The sequence below is a fragment of the Alligator mississippiensis genome, chromosome 11 (assembly GCF_030867095.1).
Source record: "Alligator mississippiensis isolate rAllMis1 chromosome 11, rAllMis1, whole genome shotgun sequence".
In the NCBI taxonomy this organism is placed as follows: Eukaryota; Metazoa; Chordata; order Crocodylia; family Alligatoridae; genus Alligator; species Alligator mississippiensis.
In genome coordinates this window covers 17155614-17178952 of record NC_081834.1, presented here as the reverse complement: position 1 = coordinate 17178952, position 23339 = coordinate 17155614, and the positions used below count along the sequence as shown (strand labels likewise).

Sequence of the window (23339 nt, the reverse complement as noted above, 5' to 3'; positions counted from 1 at the left end):
CATCCTGTATTGTTGGGTACCAAGAGAGGGAGAGGCCTTCTGCCCCCTGCCTTGCCAGCGAAGTTTGTCTTTTTATTTTCCTTCACTTCTTCCTGATGCTATCTTGGGATGCTTCAGGCTGAAAGAAGCACCCAGAAATATTACTGTGGACAAAGCACCCCCTAGGTTTGCTGGGTCCGTGTGCTCTGGGCTGCACAGAGCCCTTTCAGAGACCAGTGCCCAGGTGGTGGCAGTGTTACCCCGGGCTTTTAGGGGTTCCCCAGAAAGTGGGACAACCAGCTGTAGGCTCCCTGAGGAAGAGTCCTGAAGCGGGGTTTTGGGCCTGGCACAGTGAGGCAGGAGTCTCTGCCTAATAACGCTCCCTATTGTGCCACCACAGTAGTAATACAGCTATTGCAAACTTTTGATAGTGGTAAAAACTAGTGACGTTTAAGAAATGAATTTGCTGGGAGGAGTAATTTTGCATGTCTCCAAAAAATGCCTTCGAAATACATTAGTTCAGTATAGTCCAACAATGCATGGAATGGTAAACTATCAAGCTAGTCTTCATTTCTTCACGCAGGAAGCTGTGGTTCATAACAAAGGAAGCTATTCCTTGTGAGTCTTTTACTGCATCATGTACACTAAGTTAATCCATCTTAGAAAGGTTTAAGATAACATTTTAGAATGCAAGCCAAGATTGTATAAAGGTTTATTATTGAAAAAATGTTTCCATAATTTACATAATGGGAAACATTGATATGAATGGGAAAATGTTTTGTACTAAATATAGCTGATTTCAGTAAAGGGTGGGTTTGACTCATCTGTGTATTTTTTAAACTGTGTGTTGATGAAAAGCTATTGCTACATAGCTGAACAGTATAGCAACACTTTCACTAAGGTCGTAATCTGCCAAAAAGAAAAAAAATCTACTTTTGTGTAATTTGACTTCTCCCAGATCTGACAATCAGGTTGAATGCCAGGAAAGGATAAGAACCCAGAACTATTTGCATTCCCACTTTTTAACCATTATATATAAATGTAAAACAAATATTTGCATCATGTTTCTAAATAAATAGCTTGAATTCTTAACTATTTCATAATTCTGCTTTTTTGGCAGATTTTCAGAATAATAAATTAATTCCCTCTCCCCTGAATGTGAAAATATAAGGCATAAGATCCTGATCTCTTCTAAGTCACTAGGAGTTTTGTCATTGACTTTAATTGGATTCGTATTTCATGCCAGGTTCTGGCAATGCTACCAGCTTTGGCCATTAGCATCTGGATCCTTTTGTAGTGGGTATATCAACTACACACCCACATACTGGGCTGTGGAGTACCATGGCTTGAAATGCTGTTGACTGCTGGGACTCAGCCCAGTGACTTGTATGGTAAATCATGAACTTTTCGGCTTTGGACTAATATTAGACATAGTGGGTATGTCTACACGTGATGATGTTACCTTGCCATAGCGACACTCTCTATGGTCACGAAGCATCCACGGGTGTCTACACATGAACAGCAGCTACTTCACTGTAGTGGCGCACTCCCTTGTTATAGCGCGCCGCTATGGTGAAGTAGGTGCTAAAAATAACCGTGCGGTATGCATACGGTCCAGGACAGGCAGTTACTGTGCCATGCTTTAGTACTTCCAAAAGGAAAGTACTAAAGCACAGTGCAGTAACAATGTTGCCATAGGGCAGGGGTGGGCAGTTATATAGGACAGAGGGCCGCTTACCAAGTTTTGGCAAGCTGTCAAGGGCTGTATGGGTAACCTTGCCTCCTGACAGGTGCCCTGCCCCTTGGTCGCCATCTTGGGAATGGAAGTCCAACCTCTGACCTTTGCTGCCGGAAGTCCCTCCCCTTACCCCTCCTTTGGGAAGAGGGTTTGCCATTTTAGGGGAACAAAGTAATACTAAAAATCAAACACCCACAATAATATATTTTAATTAAATTAAAAAAAATTTTTGTCTTAATTTGTGTACATTTGTGGTGTATATGCAGAAGTGATTGCATATGGGGGCTTGGGAAGGGGTGTGTGTATGTGGGTATGGGAGCAATGTAGTGCAGAGTGGCTGGCAGGCAGGCACGGAAGTGGGGAAGGTGGTGTAGGCCCTGCGCTCCCACTTCCCCCCCCCCCCACCAACGTCCCAGGGCCAGAATCGGCAGGGCCCAGAGTGGGGTGGTAGGAGCGCAGGGCGCAGGCTGTCGGGGGTCTGTGGAGCTGGGCTGGGCTGCACCAGCAGGGAGAGTGGGGAGCTGACCTGACTCAATAGAGCCCCTGCTGGTTGCGACCCTGCACTCCTGCCACCCGCTTTGGGCCCTGCTGGTGTTGGCCCCAGGACACCAGAGTGGGCCCCACGCTCGCCGCTGTCTCCTGCGTGCCTGCTCACTCCCAGTGCCCTGCCCTGGCCCTAGCTGTAGCCCTGCAGTACAGGTGGGGACCAGCGCGCAGTCCTGGACCTGTGTGCGCCTGCAGGGAATGAGTTAGTGCTCAGCACGGGGGGAAACGCCCCCACCTCCCCGTGGCTGGTGCTCTGTGCTGCAGCTGCTTGCAGCCTGCACAGGGCTGTCCTGCCTCTCCTCTGCATCACCACCACCCCGCTGGGCAGAGGTGGCAATGGAGAGCAGGCGCAGACACTGAGCACCACTTCCCCATTGCTGCTGCTAGCCTGGGCCCTGCACCAGCTCCAGGCTCACCTGTTGGGGCTGAGCTGTGGCAGCAGCAGCTGGGCAGAAGCTGCTGTTCGGGATGGAGGAAAGCAGCCCCCCTATTCATCACTGCCGGGCAGCGTTTGCTATGTCTGCCTGCCCGGAGCTTGCGTCGCACTAGGCTGTGGTCCGGCTGCTTCAGTGCCACCTCTGCTGCCCTGTGGCTGCTCCACATGGACACTGCTGCTGCGCTGGGCAGCACAGAGGCAGCGGTGAAGCAGCCGCACTGCAGTCTAGTGTGGCACGAGCTCCCGGCAGGTGGACGCAGCAAACACTGCCTAGTGGTGAGCGTGGGGGCTGCTTTCCTCCGCACCGAGCAGCAGTTTCTGGAGAACGAACTCGTGCTTGGTGTGGGGGGAAAAGCAGTTGTGTTTTTTTTTTACCCCCCCACCCCCGTGCCTGGCTTCCCATGCTGCAGCCGCTTGGAGCCCGTGTGAAGCTGCCTGTGCCTGCTCTCCATTGCCACCGCTGCCCTGCGGGGTGGTGGTCACGTGGCAGAGAGGCAGGACAGCCCTGCGTGGGCTGCGAGTGGCTCCAGCACAGGGGGGTGGGGTGGGGGGTGCTGCTTTTCCCCCTCCCCTAAGTACCAGCTCATTCCATGTGGGGCGTGCGAGGTCGGGGCTGTGTGCTGGTCCCCGCCCCTATTGCGGGCTGGGGCAAGGACGCTTGGAGTGAGTGGGAGCCAGTGGCAGCTGGGTGGGACCATTGGGCCTGCGCCAGTATCCCAGGGCCAGAGCAGGGCAGCAGGAGTATGGGGTCCCGGCCGGCAGGGGCTCTATGGAGCCAGGTCAGCTTCCCCCTCTTCCTGCTGGTGCAGCTCAGTCCAGCTCTACAAACAGTGCTCCTACCACCCTGTTCTGGGCCCTGGGACACCAGCACAGGCTCTGCGTTCCTGCTCAATTCCACTTCCCCCGGCTGCTTTCCTGCCCACCTGCTGGCTCCCAGCTGCATGGATGGACTGTGGGGCTCAGCAGGAGCTGACCTGGCCCCAGGGACTGGGGCAATTCCCCCCCCCCCGTGGTCTTCCCCTTCTCCCACCCCACTTCTTACCTGAATTTCCCGTGTTGGTGCAGCAGCGAACAACCCCACTGTCCCCAGGCCAGAAGCCCCAGTAACAAAGTATATTTGGTATTTGATATTGTTCCTTACCAGCTAAAGGAAAAAAACTAGGAATACAAAATATACTCAGAGTGGCATGGAAACAAAAGGACTGTTCCCTAGGCCAGTGATTTTTCAACCAAGGTGCCACAGCCTTGAGATCCTTTCAAGGGTGCCGTGGGGTGTTATTTAATGTTAGCACTGTTAGATGTGAGGATTGGATTCACATGATAAACCCAGAGATTTCAAATAGGAATCCATAGTGATAAAAATATTCTGACCTGTTGTGGGCTATCTGAGTTCTTTGCAACAGAAGAATCTCTTGTATTTTCCTGTAGTCAAAAAAACAAGTAAAAACTATGAGCTGGCGTTTTCCTAGGTGTGCATTGAGCCTCTTCAGGGGTGCCTTGAGTCTAACAATGTTGGAACCACTCTTGTAGGCTAACATAGTACATTACAGCAGTGTCATATTTGAGGGAAATAAAACCTTGGCGCTGATCTTCAACATTTGGTTTCTCATCTTCTGAGGAGCTTCTTGCCTGTAGATCTGTACTGAAGTCCATGAGATTTCATGCAGGCACTGGGGTCCAGCTGTTTACTGCTGCTTGCACTTGCAAGACTGGGGTCTTAATTATGAATGTAAGTGTGAATTGAGGCAAGAGGGTAGATGTTTCAGCATTCAATACTAATGATGTCTAATTTTTTCAGTCTAAACCAGAGACTTAAGTTGTTTTCTGATACTTAAGATGTTTTTATTTAATTTTGAGTGTTTAGTCATTTGTGACTAAAAATGTGTAATTTCACAAATTTTCTCCCCTTCTTATTTGGGTAGTATAAAGCGAACTTGAAGGTATAAGGAACTTCCCAAAATATTTATGCTAAATCGCTTTTCTCTCTTCTTGTTAATATGTACTTTGGGATCTTTTATGAAAGATGGTAAAATTTATGGCTGTATCCTCAAATTTGGGAAGCTCTAAAACTTTCCTTTTGCTTTTTAGCATTTATGAAGTGCAGCAGTGAAGAGACAGCCCCAGTCATTGTCTTTGTTTCCAAAATGTTTGCAGTTGATTCTAAGGCACTACCACACAACAAACCAAGGTAAGAAAAATGTAGGGGTTGACCTTCCATTTTCATTGCACCAGGCATCCCCAAGGAACTGAAACATAGTCTAAGTTTGCATAGATTGCTTGTGGTCTGAATCACTCAGGGTGGATACATTTAAATAAAGTTGATTTAGATCAGCAACCCAAAAGTCCAATTTAAAACCATTTTTATCAGCTTTCCCATTGTATGCCTTTCTTCAAAAAACAAAAAATATATTTTTTCATTAGTTGATATAACAATTAAAACATGTTGATTTACAACTAAATAAAATTTTTTACGGTAGATTTAGTTCATATATTTCTTAGGTACACAAGCTACATACAGTAAAAGCTCTGTTATCCAGCATCCCCTGGGAATGGGGGATGCTGGATAACAAAATACACCGGTTAATTGAGTGGCCCTGGCTACCGCTTCTGCCACCGTGTCTGGGGCGCCCCTCCCGTGGCATCGCTGCCCCTCCTGTGGGCCTCACGGGACAGGGAGGCAGGCCCCGCACAGCCTGTTATGCCCCCAGACCGTGGGGGCTTGGCAGTACAGGTTGCTTTGCCCCGAGCTGTGGGGGCTCAGAGAAACTAGTAGTGTCATGGTGGGCACTTCCGGTTTCACTTTATCTTACAAGCCAGCGTGCCAGTTAGTGGAGCATGCCAGCTTGTAAGATGCCGGTTAACAGAACTTTTACTGTACATATATGTTTTAAAATATATGTAGTTTATTTGGATCATTAGAAATACTACATGTAGTATGCTAAAATGGTGAAATATGTAGTTCCTATTCACTTGATAATTAACTTACTGATTATTTTGCTCCTTTTGTATAAAGCTGTGTTAAGATGGCGACTTGAATTTAATTTAAACACACAAAACCGGAACCTCAAATTTATTAAACCAAATTTTAATGTTTTGGGTACAGAAACTTTGTTTTTAATCAAAATATGGTACACATTTACAACTAACTAATTTATTAAACACTAGTTTTAACTGTTATAGTGTTAGAAGTCTGAACTGTGGCTACTAAATTTAAGGCAATTATTTCAGCTCACTCTGAGAAAAATTTTCTAAAATGCCTATGTAAAAGTCATTTGAGCTTGAGTTCCTACTTGCTTAAGATTTAGTCATAATTTTTAATGTTTTGAAAAATTTTAATCCCTCTCTTTCAATTTTTAGAACTCCATCAATCTCATCTTCTTCCCTTTTTTTTTATTCATAGACTGGAAATGAAAAACAAGCTTTCCTGCTTTTTTTTTTTTTAGTTCCCAATCAGTTTTTTTCAGCTTTGCATGCTCCATCTCCTTTCTCTGCACCAGAAATTAACAGCAAATCAAGATTTCTTCTCCCTGTGACTAATGCGTCATACCCTTTCCCCTTCTCTTCTCCCTCTCACCCTAATAAACCATATTTTCTGCTATTGGATCTGAAGAGAAACCAGGGGTTCTGCTATTGGAACCCTTTGGTCTTGTGTGCTATGGTATTTTAGTTTAGAGGCATGGATAGAGCACTTGAAAAGTTAATGTTTACGTCTCTGTACATATTCGAAGGGACCAAGAAAAGCATTTAACTGAAGTACCCAGAAACATTAAGAAGCAGGAGGTTGGTAGTTACTGAGTAGATGGTTGTTTTCCCATGAGCTGGAGAATAAGCCTCCATTGTGGGTGCTGAATCATAAATATTAATGATTTGAGAGCTGAACTAATCGGGGCTCAGAGAGAATAAAACAGGAGTTAGATACCATCCAGGTGGACTCAGTGGATAATCCTTATCAAGGAGTACATATGATAGTGTCTGGTGGAGTCAGGGGCCAGGTTCCAACACCTGTGATGACTTTGCTGATCCTTTGCATCCAGTAGTTCCGATCCTTGCGGGATCAGGCTCCTAATACATGAAATATTGTGCTATATCTTTAAGGCTTGACTTCAAAAGTTGGAAGCTTTCCCCCTCATTCTGTATATAAAAGAAAATCAGCCTTTAACTCCACAGGTTTTAGTAGAGGCCCTTTGACTTAACATGCTTTATTTAAAGCATTTAATAATTATACTAAATAAATACCTTAACATATACTATATTACATTCAAATTTCATTTTAAGGTGGCTTATTTTTAAAAAGGAAAACTTAATTATAATTTAAATAAAAAAAATCAATTTTTCCACCCTGGAATCACTATTCTTAAAATGAGTCAAATACTTGGAGCAAGGAGGAGAAATGTTGGATACATTTAAGGCTGTTATTGTTTCATATATTTTGAAAATTTAGTGTGCATGTTTAAAATCAGTTTAAATATTTAGTTTTAAAAAATATGTTAAAAAGGCGTTTGTTTGCAAAACAAAATTATTACTGTAAACCCATATGCACAGAGATGGCTAGGCTTGTCAGTCTGTCAGGCAGAAGTTGGCAAGGCACACGCAAGGGTCGAAGTGGTCAAAGAGGTCTGAGCTTTCATGTCGGTAACTGATAAAGTAGGTTGTTGCCTATGAAAGCTCATGCCTCTCTGAATCGGAGCAGGGTGTTAGCTTAGAGACTTCTGCCTGCCCAAATCCATTTGGTATCCCAATACCTTCTTCTTTTGTCCAGTCTGAGATTTGATGACAGGTATTTAGCAGAATTCATAGATTCATTAGAATCTGACAGGGCCATAACGTGAGCGCTTCTGCTATGGCCATTAGGGCAGTTGGAACTGATAGTGTCTGTTGTTCAAGGATCATTGTTTGATAATATGGTTGAGTTATAGTGCTTTTTGTTTAGGGTAAATGCAGTACTTTGAGAAGTTAGCTCTGTTCCAATTTTTAAATGCTTTTAAGGGTTTTTTTGTGATAACTTTTATTGCTTAATACCTGTGTAATTTGCACCAGGGGTTGGAGCTGCCATGATTTCATGTATATCCTGATACACATTTTATGACTGTTTCAGCTAAAGCCTTTCAAAATTTTGAATAATGTAATACCTCATTTTATATTCAGGGGAAGTAGACTTTCCTGAGAAGTTTATAATAATGGGATTTGTTTTAAATTTCTATCCATGTAAACTGAGCCACTAGAGCATTTTAGATGGAGTTGACTTTTCTGTTCAGTAACACCTTCATGAATACTATGACAGCTTTTCACTGTAGATTGAATGATATAGAATATATTTGTCCTGTTAACTAAATTACTATTTATTATTACTATTTCACTCAAAATTATCATATACTCAGTCTTCCTTATTGTGGAATTTATGTTGCTCATTGCTGTACTAATATTTGAAAACTGTCTTGGTAATGAAAATATTACTACAGTGGTTCTTTGGGTGAATCTGATATCTTTTATTATTATTTTTATTAAGTTGGTCTAATAAAAGATATCAGATTCACCCAAAGAACCTTGTCTGCCTGTGTCCTTGGACCAACATGGCTACAACCTACACCTCTTATTACAGTGTTGCATTCCAGTACCTATTAAATAAATTTTGTCCAAGTTCATTCCTTAATAATGATAAAGAATTCAGTTGGTGCTTGGTAACTTAAAATGTTTTCATTGTCATCGTTTATCATGCCCAGCTGAAAGTATAAGTTTAATAGTGGTAAATTAAGCAAATGGAATTATCCTTGTTTTACTTATTTTTCCACGAGGACTTAGTTCTTCCAGTGGATTATGCATAGTAATATTCCTTAATTTTTATTTTACTGCTAACATGATGCAGAAGCTTCATACATGTAAAGCACAGGTTTTAATGTTTGTTGAGTACATTATTTGAAGCCATAGGATTAATATTGTTACATATATGTATAATATAATCATATAATCATCTAGATGCCTGCTTGGTGATGGACTCTGGAGGTTTATATGAACCTTATATGAAAAATACTTGGTTCCAAGCCAGGATATAACTATGAGATTTTCCAATTAGTATAGGTAGATTTAAACTCTCTACTAATGCAGTTGGTTTTAAAAGAACTCAAATGTTTAATTATCAAGGGTAACCTCAGAATGATGACCGTTAGACTCTTTCCTTTCCAAAATGTCCTCAGATACAGTTTCAGTGGCAAAGAACTGAAATTAGTTTGAGGTGAAACATTTAACTTTACACTTTTTAATATGTTCTTGGGTGGTAACTTGCAAAGAGAGCGGTGGATTACCTGTTTGTTCTTTCTGGTATTATATACAAAGTATTTTCCTTTAGAGTATCAGTCAAAACAATCATCTGCATTGGGGGACTGATGCACTGGATTTATTGACTGTGAATCTGAACACTAGATGGTGCTATCCTGCTGTTTTATCAGTTTAGCAGTTGTGTATTGAACATGTGGCAGGATGGCTCCTATTTATATTTCAGCTAGTACAGCACTGACCTTTTTGAAATGGTTTCCTGCTGTGTCTACCCATGGTAGATGCCCTGGTGGCCAGAAGAAGAAATTACCATAAGCGACAATTTGTAAACAAGAAATATAATTCCCCCCCCTCCCCCCCCCGGGCTAAGGGAGTTTCTGCCAAATTTTTGTTCTACCCAGTCTTGATTTGTGTAACTAATTTTTTTTTTACTATTTTATATTCCATATCATCACTAGATTCCTTTCTTAGCCCACACATTTTAACATTTACAGTGCCACTTGCATCACTTTTAAGTTTGTGGAATCATCAAAAATGCTTTTTTTCTAGTAGGATTAAACCCCCTTACAGGATAGGATATTTCACAAAAGTCCTGCCAACTTTTACCTAAACTGAACTCAAAAGGTGAATTCCAAAATGTAATGTTTCTGGGAAAATGTTAATTGTTAGGCCTATGCTGTAAATTGCACCTGGGTTCCTAAGGTTTGTGAATCTCTTCCTTTCTTCCTCTTCTATGACTTTAAGCCCACATTTTTTCTTTGGTCATTTTTGTTTTCCTTAGTTGTTAATCTTTCTCCTTTTTATGTACTTTCGTATATGTATAAACATGACACATTTTATCCTCGAAGATAGTACCATTGTAAAGGAATAGCCTGTTTCAGCAGCCTTACCACCTTTTGACTTGGTATGTAACATGTTTGACTAGCTTTATGGTATCATGTAAATGGTGGTCAGGCACAAAGGATGCTTGCCCTAGTGTGATTTGTTGACTATGTTTTCTCTTTTTAGGTGAACAAAATAAGATAGCATCATGTGAACATAGGTAGGAAAAAACATGTTAAAGTGGACTTGTTTCAGAAAGTGCAGATGTAATTCTGAGTGCTATTGGCCTGGTCTGTAAAGCCTCAAACAATACATCTATGCCAAGCAAACTGCAGGTGTAAATCTTCTAGAAAAACTTGCACCTATCTAATAGTTTGTCAAGTAATGGATGGCTAGTGGAGAAAGCTTTGGAAGTAATTTTTTTCAGGAGTATTTGGATTATCTCACAAAATTAAGCTTTCAGAGCAGGTATTGCAAGTAGTAGGTAATGATTATAATAAATTCCCTCATGAAAAATTTGGTGTATATTAGCAATCATGCTGATAAAATCCCAAATGTTTCTCTCTGTTATCTAAAGTAAATGTAATATGAATCTCTTCATTCACATTAGAATGATTATTATATCCTGTTTAATAGTGTATTATTTAATAAGGCTGAAAATTTAATGTTATTGATAAATCATATATTTTATTTTTGTCAAGACTGCTAATTATCAAAAACAAGGGGTTTACTGATTAGGCTGTATTAATGATTTCACATCAAAATCACTGGCTGATTTAAACAATTAATCCCATTGCAAAAGACAGGGACTTTAGTTATAGAGTCCTTTTTTTTTTTTAGTCTTATCTTTATAGGTAAGCTTTTCTAAACAGTCCTTTGACTCTGGTAGTTAGCAACAGATGTGGGTCACATACAGATGTTCAGTTGCTGCTTTCCCAGTAGAAGCCACAAGTGTATAGAGTATGGTCAGGGGTGTACTTGGTAGCTATGTTCGTCTTTATTTCCTACCTGTGGGGACTTTTTACCATCTTGTACCATACCAACTTTTCCCAGAGCCTGACGAAGGGACTTTGATCCTGAAAGCTTGCAGAACAAGGACAGTTTTCTTGCGATTTCCCAGTTGGCCTAATAAAAGGTATCATTTTGGAACCAAGAGTTCTATTTTTTTGTATGCCTTCTAGAATATGGTCAGGGTTTTCAGGGTTTTTCTCCCAGAACAAAAATGGCTGCTCTAGGGGAGAGAACCTGGGAACAACCAGGGTTAAATCTCTTCTGGTAGAGCAGATGTCTGACAGTTTCTCTTCTGAGAGAAGCCACAGCACAGTCCTCCAGCATCCCAGGGTGCTTTGCCCTCAATCCCCAGGGGAGCAGTGTGCTCTTGGCCTGCACTCCACTGCTCCAGCTGAACAGGGAGCAGAACACACCCCCTTCACAATCCCCACATTGTGCTGCAGGGATGCACAGGTTGAGTCTGAGCAGTCTGGGTCAGCCAATGAGGGCTGCGTGGTTCACTGCTGCCATTTGTCTCCAGGCAGGCTGAGGGAGCCTGCAGAGCACACTGAGAAGCGTGCCCTCTGACTACATGTCATCAGTACTGCAAGGTTTCTGCTCCTCAGGGGCTCAGGATTTGACTGTTCAAGGGTCTCTGGCTGTTTTTTTCTACCAGGAAAACAAACCTCAGAGAGTTCTCTCAGTTCATTAGAATGCGTGTTCCCAGCCTTTGTTTTTGTTTGTCTGTGGTGAGGCTCAGCTTGTTAAGATACCTAGAGTGACTTGTAAGTTAACAACCAGTTATCCACAGCTAGTGACAGCATATAATTGCCTTGTATTATTCTTTCTGGAATTAAATTTCCATCTTTTTCTGCTATAAAACAGCTATCTGGCAAAACAGTACAGTCAGTTTGCTTTGAAGGGCGTACATACAATACTCTGCTTGAATTCTTATTATAATCAAATATATCTTTTATTATAATCAAATAACTTGAATGTAATATTTTTCACCAACCCCAGCAAGATTTGAGCCAGGAATAATTATTGTTATACCCAGCTTTTGGCATAAGTACTCTTTATTCCTCTTGTCCAAAATTTTAAAAATGATGGTAGGGAGGAGAGGAGAGGAATATTTCCTTTTTAGGGAAATCTGAAGGGTGAAGCATGTGTGGATAGTAAGTTTGGTTATAGACGTTTTGTGCTCAAGTAAAAGGTAGCTGGGACAAATTTGATTAAGTCATTGAAATCATGTTAATTCCTAATACTCCAGAGGAAAACTGTAGTCAGGCAGTGAAAATATAACAGCATTTTGGAGGGTCAGCATCAATATAGGCATGTCATGTTTTACACAATTAGACTTGTCTAATTTTGAACCTAAAATTGGTGTGGAAAATCACATTCTCTTCATTCATGCAACTGTTTCTTTGTGTCACTCACTGCGTTTCTTATAGTTGCTCTTTAGCTTGTATATTCTCTGGCACATAGCAGATTAGCCTTTCTCAGTGCCAAGAAAAAAAAGCATTTTTTTCAATACTCATTTCATAGAATGGACTTTTGAGAAGAGCATTATAAACAACACTGGAATTCTCTGATAAATTCTTCAGGTTACTGTTAGGAATGGCTTGGGCCTAGCATTTTATCACACTGTCAGCTTAAATCATCTAATTTGGTAAATCTCAAGTACCTCAAATGTATTTAAAAAATCAGCATCTTAATTAGATGCAAAATACGTTGTAATCAGGTATTCAGCAATGAGGGCCTGAGTTCACCAAACCGAAGTGCTTCATCTTTTTTTCATATATATTGCCTTCCTTGTAGAAATAACATCGAAACTAATGCTTACCATTTTTCTTAATACAACATTTTAGAAACTGACAGACTGAAAATCATATGTTGTCTATGAAACATGTTTCCTAATGGAGGTGTAGGAAGCTTTGCTTAAAATTGCCTCATTTGCACCTGCTACTGGCAGCCATTATCAAGCTGGAAAGTGGCATTCCTTGTGAACCTAGCAATCTACATTCACACTACTGTAGCATAACATTAAATCATTTTAAGAACAGAAGGCATACTGTTTGTCCTTTTACTAGTTCAACGAAGTTCTTTGGCTGTTAAAACATTAGCGTGCATGAAAAATAGCTTAATTTTCAGAGATCAGAAATCTAACTTATGCTCTCTATCTGGTGCCAGTTTGTTCTTGTGTGTTTCTTAAACACTGGCTTACAAATCCAGACGATTAATAAGACTTTCAGTGAATCTAGTTGCAAGCGCTAGGGTTTTTGCAGTTTCTAAGTTGCTGCTTTGGAACAGTGTTCATTTTGAGAGCTCTATCCTAATGTAAGATGGGAATATATAGAGACTATTGTTTAATAGCTTGTAGTGATCATTTTCCATTCTTGCCCCTCTAATTGTTTCGTAAATCTTACCGTGTATTGCAAAACGTTGATTGAACATAAGCCCAGCCACTGCTGTTTGCCAGGGTCAAATCCTAAAATAGCATTGTAGAATCTGATGTATAAATATTAGAGGATGTTAAACAATTTATACAAGTACACAAGCTCCAGCACACACTTTTTTACTATTAGCTGAATATTAAGGTAACTTACAGAACTAATAAGCTGCCCACATTAAAATTATATAGGGCTCTACCTTTTTCAGGACTACAGCAGATGATATGGGTCCTATAATATCCTGTCCTCAAAATGATATGAAATTGTGTTTCTTTCTCCTCAGTCTGCATGAAATTGGGACATTTCCTTAGATGTCACTGTGAAATTGGCACTTTATCCTACAATTTCTGCATGAAATTACTATGATAATTGCTTCTTTGTTTTTTGCCAGTAGCTTGTTTGCATGTTTTGAATCAACAGGCTGTTGTATACTTGTTAGTGCACTTGCTTTCCTTTCTGATTTTCCCTAAAGATTCATTTTAAAGAAATGTACACTGTACAACATGCCTGTGCTTCAACTAACGCTTCAAATGGATGTTATCGAAGAGAGAACAGTTAAGAAGCTCTAAAATGTATAAGCACTCACCATCTCATAAATAAACTATCATTTGTTTCTACAAATATGTCAGCAACAAGAGGAATATCAGGGAAAGTGGGGGTCCCTTACTGAATAGGGGAGGCAACCTAGTGACGGATGATGTGGAAAAGCCTGAAGTATTCAATGCATTTTTTACCTCAGTCTTCACAGGCAAGGTCAGCTCCCAGAGTACTGCACCTGGAAACACAGTTTGAAGAGAAGGTGAGCAGCCAATAGTGGTGAAAGAACAGATTTGGGACTCTTTAGAGAAGCTTAGATGTATAAAAGTCCCTGGAACTGGCCGCAATGCTTCAAAGGATGCTGAGGGAGTTGGCTGATGTGATTGCAGAGTCACTGGTCATTACCTTTGAAGACTTGTGGTGGTTGAGAGAAGTCCTGGACAATTGGAAAAGAGCAAATATAGTGCCCATCTTGAAGAAAGTGAAAGAGGAGGATTCAAGGCACTACAGACTAATCAGCCTTACCCTAGTTCCTGTAAAAAATCACTGAGCAGGTCCTCAAGGAATCTCTTTCTAAGCACTGTAAAAGAAGGTGATTAGGAACAGTCAGCTTGGATTTACCAAGGACAAAGTCATGCCTGACCAACCTGATTGTCTTTTGTCATGAAATCACTGGCTCTGTGGATATGGAGAGACCACCAGTGGAGGTGATATGTCTTGATTTTAGCATGGTCTCCAACAACATTTGTACTAGAAAGCTAGGGAAGTATGGGTTGGATGAATGGACTTTAAAGTGGATAGAAAACTGGCTGGATAATTGGGCTCAAAAGGAGACCACCAACATCAATGGCTCAGTGTCTAGTTAGCAGCTGGTAGGGTCTAATTAGCAGCAGGGGTTGGTCCTAGGATTGGTTTTGTTCAATATCTTCATCAACAACCTGGAAGATGGGATGGCCTGGACCCTCAGCAAGTTTTTAGATGATGCCAACCTGGAGTGAGTAATAGATATGCTGGAGGGTAGGGCTAGGAGTCGGCCAGATCTTGTCAAATTGGAGGATTGGACCAAAAGAAATCTTATGATGTTCAGTAAGGACAAGTGCAAAGTCCTTCTTAGGATGGAACAATCCCATGCTCCAGTATAGGGTGGGAGCTGACTGGCTAAGCTGCAACTCTTCAGAAAAGGACCTGAGGGTTACAGTGAACAAGAAGTCAAGTAGGAACCAACAGTGTGCCCTTTTTGTGATGAAGGGTAACAGCATACTGGCTTGCATTAGTAGGAACATTGGCAGCAGATCAAGGGAAGTGATTATTCCCTTCCTATTCAGTACTGGTGAGGCCACATCTGGAGCAATGTGTTCAGTTTTGGGCCCCCCACTACAGAAAGGATATGGACAAATTGGAGAGAGTTCAGTTGAGGACAATGAAAATGGTGAGGGGTTGGGGCATGTGACTTCTGAGGAGAGGCTGAGGGAACTGGGTTTTTTAGTTGGGAGAAGAGACAACTGAGGGGGGATTTGATAGCAGCCTTCAACTACTTGAAGGGGGTTCCAAAGAGGATGGAGCTGGACTGTTCTCAGTGGTGGCAGATGACAGAACAAGGAGCAACGGTCTCAGGTTGGAGCAAGGGAAGTTTAGGTTAGATATTAGGAAAAAACTTTCTCACTAGGAAGGTAGTAAAGCCCTGGAACAGGTTACCCAGAGATGCTATGGAATCTCTATTCTTGGAGGTTTTGAAGATGTGGGTAGACAGAGCTCTGGCTGGGATAATCTAGTTGGGGATGGTCCTGCTTTGAGCAGGGGGTTGGACTAGATGACCTCCTGAGGTCCCTTCTAATCCTGATTTTCTATGATTCTGTGTTTTTCAGTTAAAGAACTTTCTGCCTTGTAATCCAACTACAGTTTGCCATGCTGAGCAGAAGTTTTTTTCCTGGATTACAGTAGTTGTTTGTACTTATTTTAATGGTCATTTCTAATAGATTTTTAACAATTTTCAACTGAACATGCTGTTAGAGTTATCAGCTAACATTGGGAATGACACCTACTTATATAATTAATAAAGCAAAATAGTCTCATAAAAGGGAAGGGGAAAAACATGTTTAACATGGTTGCTTTGAAGTATTCCAACAGCTGTATGGAGACAAGCTATATCTGTGCCCAACTGAGACACCTGGCACTGATCTAAAGAAAAGATTTTTATTCATGGGTTGAATGTAGATCACTGGATGTTAAGTAATTGAGAGATTACATAGGGAATAGATTTTGGTGTCCTACAAAAGTATTAAAGCAGATATTGACTTCCTTTCTTTTTATTTATCACGACACATTTATAGGTGTTTCTTGCATACAAAACATATGCTTATATTTTATTATATATAAACATACAATTTTTATATGTGGATCAAATAAGCTTTTGAGCAGATACTTTCCATCTTAGTACTGAAATATTGAGATCACATGAGAAAAATTGTCTGCTACTGTACAGTATAAAGTGGGAAAAATGATTACGTTTCTGCATCAGCTTTATAACACCACTGTAATGTTTTATACTTACTTAAATATTAATCTGGATTATTTTCAGTTGCTCATTTATTGTTACACCTAATTATTCCTACTACGAGCTGTATAAAGTTTGTAATCATCTATTGCAGAAACAGAAAAGTATTTTTTCATTGCTTTTAAAGTGTTGCTGAACAAAAATTCAAGTATGTGCATGTTTAAATCATTGTTTGGGTCAGGAGTGTAATTTTGGAATGCCTATATTTTTTGGATCAGGTTCTTGAATATGTTCTGAGGTTAAAAGATGGGAAAACTATTGGTTGTGTCCTTGTGTTGAATTGCAATGAATGCAAACTGCCCTTTAAAAGTTTTCTATTTAACGATGCTATTCATCAGAAGTTTGGAGCACCAGGTGTCAACCTGAAAAGCTCTGGTAATTCAGCTGAATCATGAAGCAGTCCACATGGCTACAGCTCTGTTAGAAGACTCCATGCAATTTTCTCATGTACAGATGGCAGGTCTGTACTTAGTTTGATAGCTAGGATTACACCTGTCTTCCTGACCTCATGGAAGTTAACCAGAACAGAAGCCAATTGCCTTTGGACCCTCTTTAAAAAAAATAATTTTAACTACAGACTGGGTAGAGTCAAATGATTTTATAGGGGAGCTACAGACATTTGCAGAAGTCAGTCGGTGTGTTGGAAATTATTGGAGATCCCTGATAGCAACTTTATAGTTAGGATGACTTTTTAACCAGGACTTATGGGAGAAATTGACTAATTTCTTTCTCTGAATGTCAAAGACCAATTGAAATGTACTTAATAAAATTCCCAATTTAAAACTTGCTTGAAAAGAATGTTTTGATTAGATCTTGTAAGAGCTACAGTCTTTTAGTATGAAGATTTAGGAACATCTTTAACTGAAAGATTTTCACTGTGCCCATGGACCAGATCAATTGGCTCTGGGTGCACTCATGCCTGATTTAAAGCTGTTGGAAATGCACAAAATCTGTAGGATGCAACTTTCTCTGTTTTTCTGCCAGATTTTGTGCTAGAGTGGGGAGGGGTCAAGCAGAGTTGCTGATGGATACAGTTTTATCTTTTAATAGTTATTAGGGCTGTGCGAAATGGGCCTTATTCAATTTGGATTTGGTCCAAATCAGGGACAGTGATTCAATCTGTTGGTTCGGATCACTGTCCCTGGTTTGATTTGGCTGAATCTAAATCTGAAGATTTGATACTGATTCAGACACAGGCACAACTTTAAAAGTTTTTTTTCTACATACTTTGAGGTAGCAGCGTGGCTCATGATCGCTGCAGTGCTGGGGCTCATGGAGCGTCCCACAGCAGCGCGGGGGGCTCTCCAGTGTGCTCAGCAGTGAACCCAGAAGTGGACCAGAAGTATTTCCGGTCCACTTCTGGGTCTGCCGGGGTGCACATGGGGTGGGACCCCCATTACCCCTTGCTCAGTGATCAGCCGCAGGGGAACCCCGGGTAACCCCCCAGACCCAGGAGGTACCAGTCGCCGAGTGGGAGGGGCGCGGGAGGCTCCCTTTGCGCACTGCCCGGTGAACCAGGAAGTGGACTGGAAGTGCTTCTGGTCCATTTCTGGGACTGATGCCGAGCATGCTGGGGAGGCCCCCTGTGCTTCTGTGAGATGCTGCATCTGCCCCAGTGTTCAGAGCCCCCACTACCTAGAGGTATGTATAAAAAACATTTAAAGCTGTGTCTGTGTCTGAATTGCAAATCTTTCCAAATCTCTCTGAATCATTTTGGAGGTTTCCAAATTGATTTGGAGAGATTAAAGGGTCCTCTGATTTGATTCGGATTTGGAGATTTGGCCACCGAATCAGGACGAATCTCCGCCAAATCGAATCAGGGACCGAAGCTTTCCACAGCTCTATAAGATATAGCATACCTTATCTGAACCAACAAGAGCTAGTAAGTGCGAAATTTATAACAAGTAGAAACTTGGACAAACAACTAGGGAGTAGACCTATGCGAAGTGGCTAATATTCGCTTCGGATTTGGCTGATTTCAGGGGACAGTGATTTGATTCAGTGATTTGAATCACTGTCTTGAATCAATTCCGCCGAATCTCCAAATCATCCAGGCCCATCCACCCCAGCTCCTGGCCTTTGGAAAAAGACAAAAAAGCCCTGAGCAGGTGCTGCCGGGCAGGGGGGTGATCCCTGCTGCCCCAAGTTCCATGGGGGGCTCTGCACGAGCCCCCTGACCCCTCTACCCACTGTGGCTCTGGACCTTTAAGAAGGAAAAACCTGAGAAAAACTCCGCATTCACCACTCCTGCTGGTGGGGGGTGATCCCTGCTGCCCAGCGCCACGTGGGGGGCTCTGCACGAGTCCCCCGAAGCCTCATGGTCACTGCAGGAGTTGTGAGTCCTGGGGGCTTTCTTGGTTTGTTTGTTTTTTTTTCTTAAAGGGCCAGAGCTGGCCCAGATGGGGAATTTAACGTGGGGCAGCGGGGATTGTCTGATTGTGGGGCACCTGGTGAGCACCGTGGCTTTTCTTTAAAGGGCTGGGAGCTGGGGTGGGCAGGGCAGCCATGGGGAGGTGGGGGACGGGAGGGGTGGGGGAGCAGGCGGGGGCTGGGCCTTATCAGGTAATTCTTCAGTAAACTAAATCACAAAAAGGAAGCTTATAAGAAGTGGAAACTTGGACAAATAACTAAGGAAGACTATAAGAGCCTTACTCGGCCATACAGGGATGAAGTCAGGAACGTCAAAATGCAACTGGAGTTGTAGCTAGCAATGGATGTGAACGGCAACAAGAAGGGTTTCTACAAGTATTTTGGTAGCAAGAGGAGGATCAGGGGGAGCACAAGTCGCTTACTGAATGGAGGAGGAAACCTTGTGACAGAGGATGCAGAAAAGGCTGACTATTCAATGCATTTTTGACTTGCTCTTCACAAGCAAGGGCAGCTCCCAGACTACTGCACCACACAGTGCAGTTTGGGGAGGAGGTGAGCATCCCTTAGTGGTGAAAGGACAGATTAGGAACTATTTAGAAAAGCTGGGCATATACAAGTCCATGGGACGAGATGGGATGCACCCGAAGGTGCTGAGGGAACTGGCTGATGTGATTGCAGAGCCACTCACCACTCGTTGTCTTTGAAAACTCATGGTTATCAGGAGAGGTCCAGGATGATTGGAAAAGAGCAAACATAGTGCCTATATTTAAGAAAGGGAAAAAGGAAGGTCCAGGGAACTACAAACCAGTCAGCGTCACCTCAGTCCCTGGAAAAATCATGGAGCAGACCTCAAGGAATCCATTTCTAAGCACTTGGAAGAGAAGCTGGTGATTAGGAACAGTCAACTTGGACTCGCCAGGGGAAGACATGCCCGATCAACCTGATTGCCTTCTATGATGAGATGACTGGCTCTGTGGATGTGGGGAGACCAGATGTGGTATACCTTGATTTTAGCAAGGCTTTTGATACAGTCTCACAACATTCTCAGAGGCAAGCTAAGGAAGTATGGGTTGGATGAATGAATGGACTGTAAGGTGGGTAGAAAACTGGCTGGAATATTGGGCTCAGAGTAGTAATCATTTTCTAGATGGTTAGTTGACAGCTGGTATCAAGTGGAGTGCCCCAGGGGTTGGTCCTGGGGCCGGTTTGTTCAATGTCTTCATCAATGACCTGGAAGATGGCATAGAGTGCACCTTCAGCAAGTGTACAAATGACACCAAGCTGGGGAGAGTAGTAGATACACTGTAGGGTAGTGCTAGGATTCAGAGAGACCTAGACACATTGGAGGATTGGGCCAAAAAGGATCTCATAATGTTCAACAAGGACAAGTGCAAAGTCCTGCACTTAGAACAGTACAATCCCATGCACCGGTACAGGCTGTGGGCTGATTGGCTGGGCAGCAGTTCTGCAGAAAGGGACCTGCAGGTTACAATGAACAAGAAGCTGAATATGAGCCAGCAGTGTGCCCTTGTTGCCAAGAAGGCTAACGGCATCCTGGGCTGCATTGGTAGGAGTGTTGCCAGCAGGGCAAGGGAAGTGATTAGTCCCCTCTATTCAACAATGGTGAGGCTACATCTGGAGTACTGTGTTCAGTTTTTGCCCCCCACTACAGAAAGTATATGGACAAATTAGAAAGAATCCAGTGGAGGACAATGAAAATGGTGATGGGGCTGGGGGCACATGACTTCTGAGGAGAGACTAAGGGAACTGGGCTTATTTAGTCTAGTGGAGAGGATAGTGAGAGGGAATTTAATAGCAGCCTTCAACTACCTGAAGGATGGTTTGTAAGAGGATGCAGCTAGATTGTTCTTAGTGGTGGCAGGACAAGGAGCAATGGTCTCAAGTTGCAACAAGGGAAGTTTAGGTTAGATATTAAAAATAATTTTCTCACTAGGATGGTAGTAAAGCACTAGAACAGTTTACTCAGAGAGGTTGTAGAATTTCCATCCTTGGAGGTTTTTAAGATGTGGCTAGACAAAGCCGTGGCTGGGGTGATATCCTTAGGGATGGTCCTGCTTTGAGCAGGTGATTGGACTAGATGACCTCCTGATTCCAACCCTAATTTTCTTTGGTTCTATGATTGTAAGTTAAAGCATGTGATGATACTACCCTTTTGTATATGCTACTATTACCACACTCTTCACTGAAAACTTGACTCTGTCCCCTTTTAATGACCTGTCTGCATTTTGGATACGCATTTATTCCTATTACGAAAGTGTCTGAGTGCCTTGCAGTCGCTTAGCCCCTTCCCTCCACATTCATAGGAGGACAGGTTATCTACTGTACAGATGGAGGAACTGTATCACAGAGAGATTTCCCAAGTAAATGGTGAAGCTGGGAACTGAATACATAGCAAGTAGGCTATCCTTTGCACCAATACTTTGTCTTCTGTATGCACCTCTTTAACAAAGTACCTTCTCAACACAGCAAACTACAAGCTAAACTGCAGTACTGGGCCCAATTGGAAAACTGTCTGATGTAAGATGGATAGTTAACCCCTCTAGTCCATCCCAAATGTTGTCAGTGTTTTGCTGTCAAGAGTCCTGAAACAGACTAAGTCATGTCAGTTTCAAGGTGATGTTGGAGGCAAGGCAGTCAGAGGGGTGAATACATGGCAGGATTTCTAAGAAGTAATGTAACTTGGAGTTTACCTCATAGTAAACTTACTCCATGATAATGGATAGACACATGATCAGCTCTGCCAAGCTAGCTGCCTACTGTAAGCACTGTTACAACATCTGACCACTAAATGGCAGGGAGCCATTTTGTTTCAAGCAGTTGCTCTCTGATTCAATTTTCTAGGACAGTGGTGCCCAAACTTCTTTCCTTGTGGGCCAAATGTGTGGTGCTAAATCTGTCCCTGGGCTGGATCTAGCTGGTGGGCTCGATCCAGTATGCAAGGCCAGTGTGGTGGGTGTCTGATCTGGCTGTGGTGATCCCTCTGTCCTGGAAGAGAGGCAGGGAAGTGGCCCAGTCCTGATCTGGATGTGTGGAGCTGCCTGGCTCTGATCCAGGCACGTGGGGATTGGGGGGAGGAGGTGCAGGGCAGAGTGTCCTGTATCAGGGCTGTGGGGCATGGAAATGAGGAGAAGCTTGGCCTGATTTGAAGAAAGAAGGAAGGGTGGATGTGGGTACTGGGCCCAGGCCTGACCCCACTCCATGGCATTGGCCCAGGCAGACCATGCAGAGCTCCCCTCCCCACAACCCCCTGCCAAATTTTCTAATCCCTGTGGGACAGATGGCGTCCATGGGCTGGATTTGGTCCAAGGGCTGGAGGCTGAACACCCCTGCACTAGAGGAATGGACATCACATGTTCCACATAATTACTTTCCCATATTGAACAGTTATTATACATTTTTCAAGGGATAGGTTTATGATAGATTCAGCTGATTTATATAATAGTCTTGGTGTTCTGTCTAGTCCACTTTTCCTGTCTAGTAAAGTGCATTTTGTATGTTGTGGGACTACATGCTGAATAACAATGTAACAAGCTTTCAGTACGGTGTAAACAACTGAAAGGTTGAGTGCAGGCCCTGGGTATCAATGTAGCAAGCATTAATGAGATCTCCATGAGCATTTTAAGTCATTTGCATTGGACAATGCCAAACATTCCCAGCTACTGGTATGGGAGGGACAAAATACTGTAACGGGGTAAAAGGATCGAAGGTTGACAAACTTAAATATCTTTTCTTTAGGGCAGAGGTTGTCAGGGGGTACTTGAGAAGGCCCTAGGGGGTATGGAGCCCCGCTATGGACCTTGAAATGTCTTGGTATGCTTTGTAAATGGCTGAGAGCTAGACAGATTCTTGCGGTAATACTGTGGCAGAAATACCAGCATCCTCTTCCTCTTTCTTGCCAGATAATCTCTTTCCGAGGTATCTAGTATATCTGGATCCTTGGTGCACTTGAGTAAGAGTGTAGTCAAATGGGATCATTATAAACCAAGCCACTGCTCTGTCTTCTGGGAATTATTCAAGCATTCCAAACCCTTAAGTATTTTCACCTGTATTTCAGATTTCAAGCAAACCCTGTTCCACAAAATAGCCAGAAACCTCTACATTCTAACCTAAATTCTAAGGAGGCAAATGTTCATTATTGAACCAGTGACAGGTATAAATATGATATCAAAAAGACACTGCAAGATGAGGCATGAATAATAAATCAATACATTTATTAAGTATAGCTTTCTTGCCCTTCTGTCTCTATACTGTTGGATTTGTGGTAACTAATAGGTACATATATTAAAAAGTGTAATTTCTACAAGTTCCAAGAAGAGCTCAAATAAAACTTAGAACTCTGTAAAGCATTTCTAAAGTAACTTGTCTGTAAAATATGTACTAGATGCAAAATACATAATAGTAGGGTATAAAGATTGTATTGGCCACCAATAGGAATGTCTTGTTTACTTCTTCTTGGCTAGTCCTCTGAAACTCATTCTGGTAAAACTGTTCTAGATCACGCATCCAAACTGTCTCACAATAGGTCTGGGCTGTTGTCACCCTCCACTTCTGCACAGGGAGGCACTGTTGGAGTTTGTGTGCTCTCCTGGGTATAATAGTAGCTAACATGCATAATGCAGGTCTGTG

The 23339-nt window shown here is 42.4% G+C and overlaps 1 protein-coding gene across 4 annotated transcripts in view; it reads left to right on the top strand.

Moving 5' to 3' along the window:
- The window catches only part of EFL1 (elongation factor like GTPase 1), a 178374-nt gene that overhangs the window by 22471 nt on the left and 132564 nt on the right, over window positions 1-23339 (top strand). For 3 of the 4 annotated variants that reach the window (XM_019477647.2, XM_019477649.2, XM_059714628.1), the window contains 2 exons: window positions 4788-4887; window positions 13971-14030. In XM_019477647.2, coding sequence (XP_019333192.2) covers window positions 4788-4887; window positions 13971-14030 — 160 coding nt within the window. The remainder of the gene's footprint in view (window positions 1-4787; window positions 4888-13970; window positions 14031-23339) is intronic. The other variant, XM_059714627.1, reaches the window with a different exon arrangement.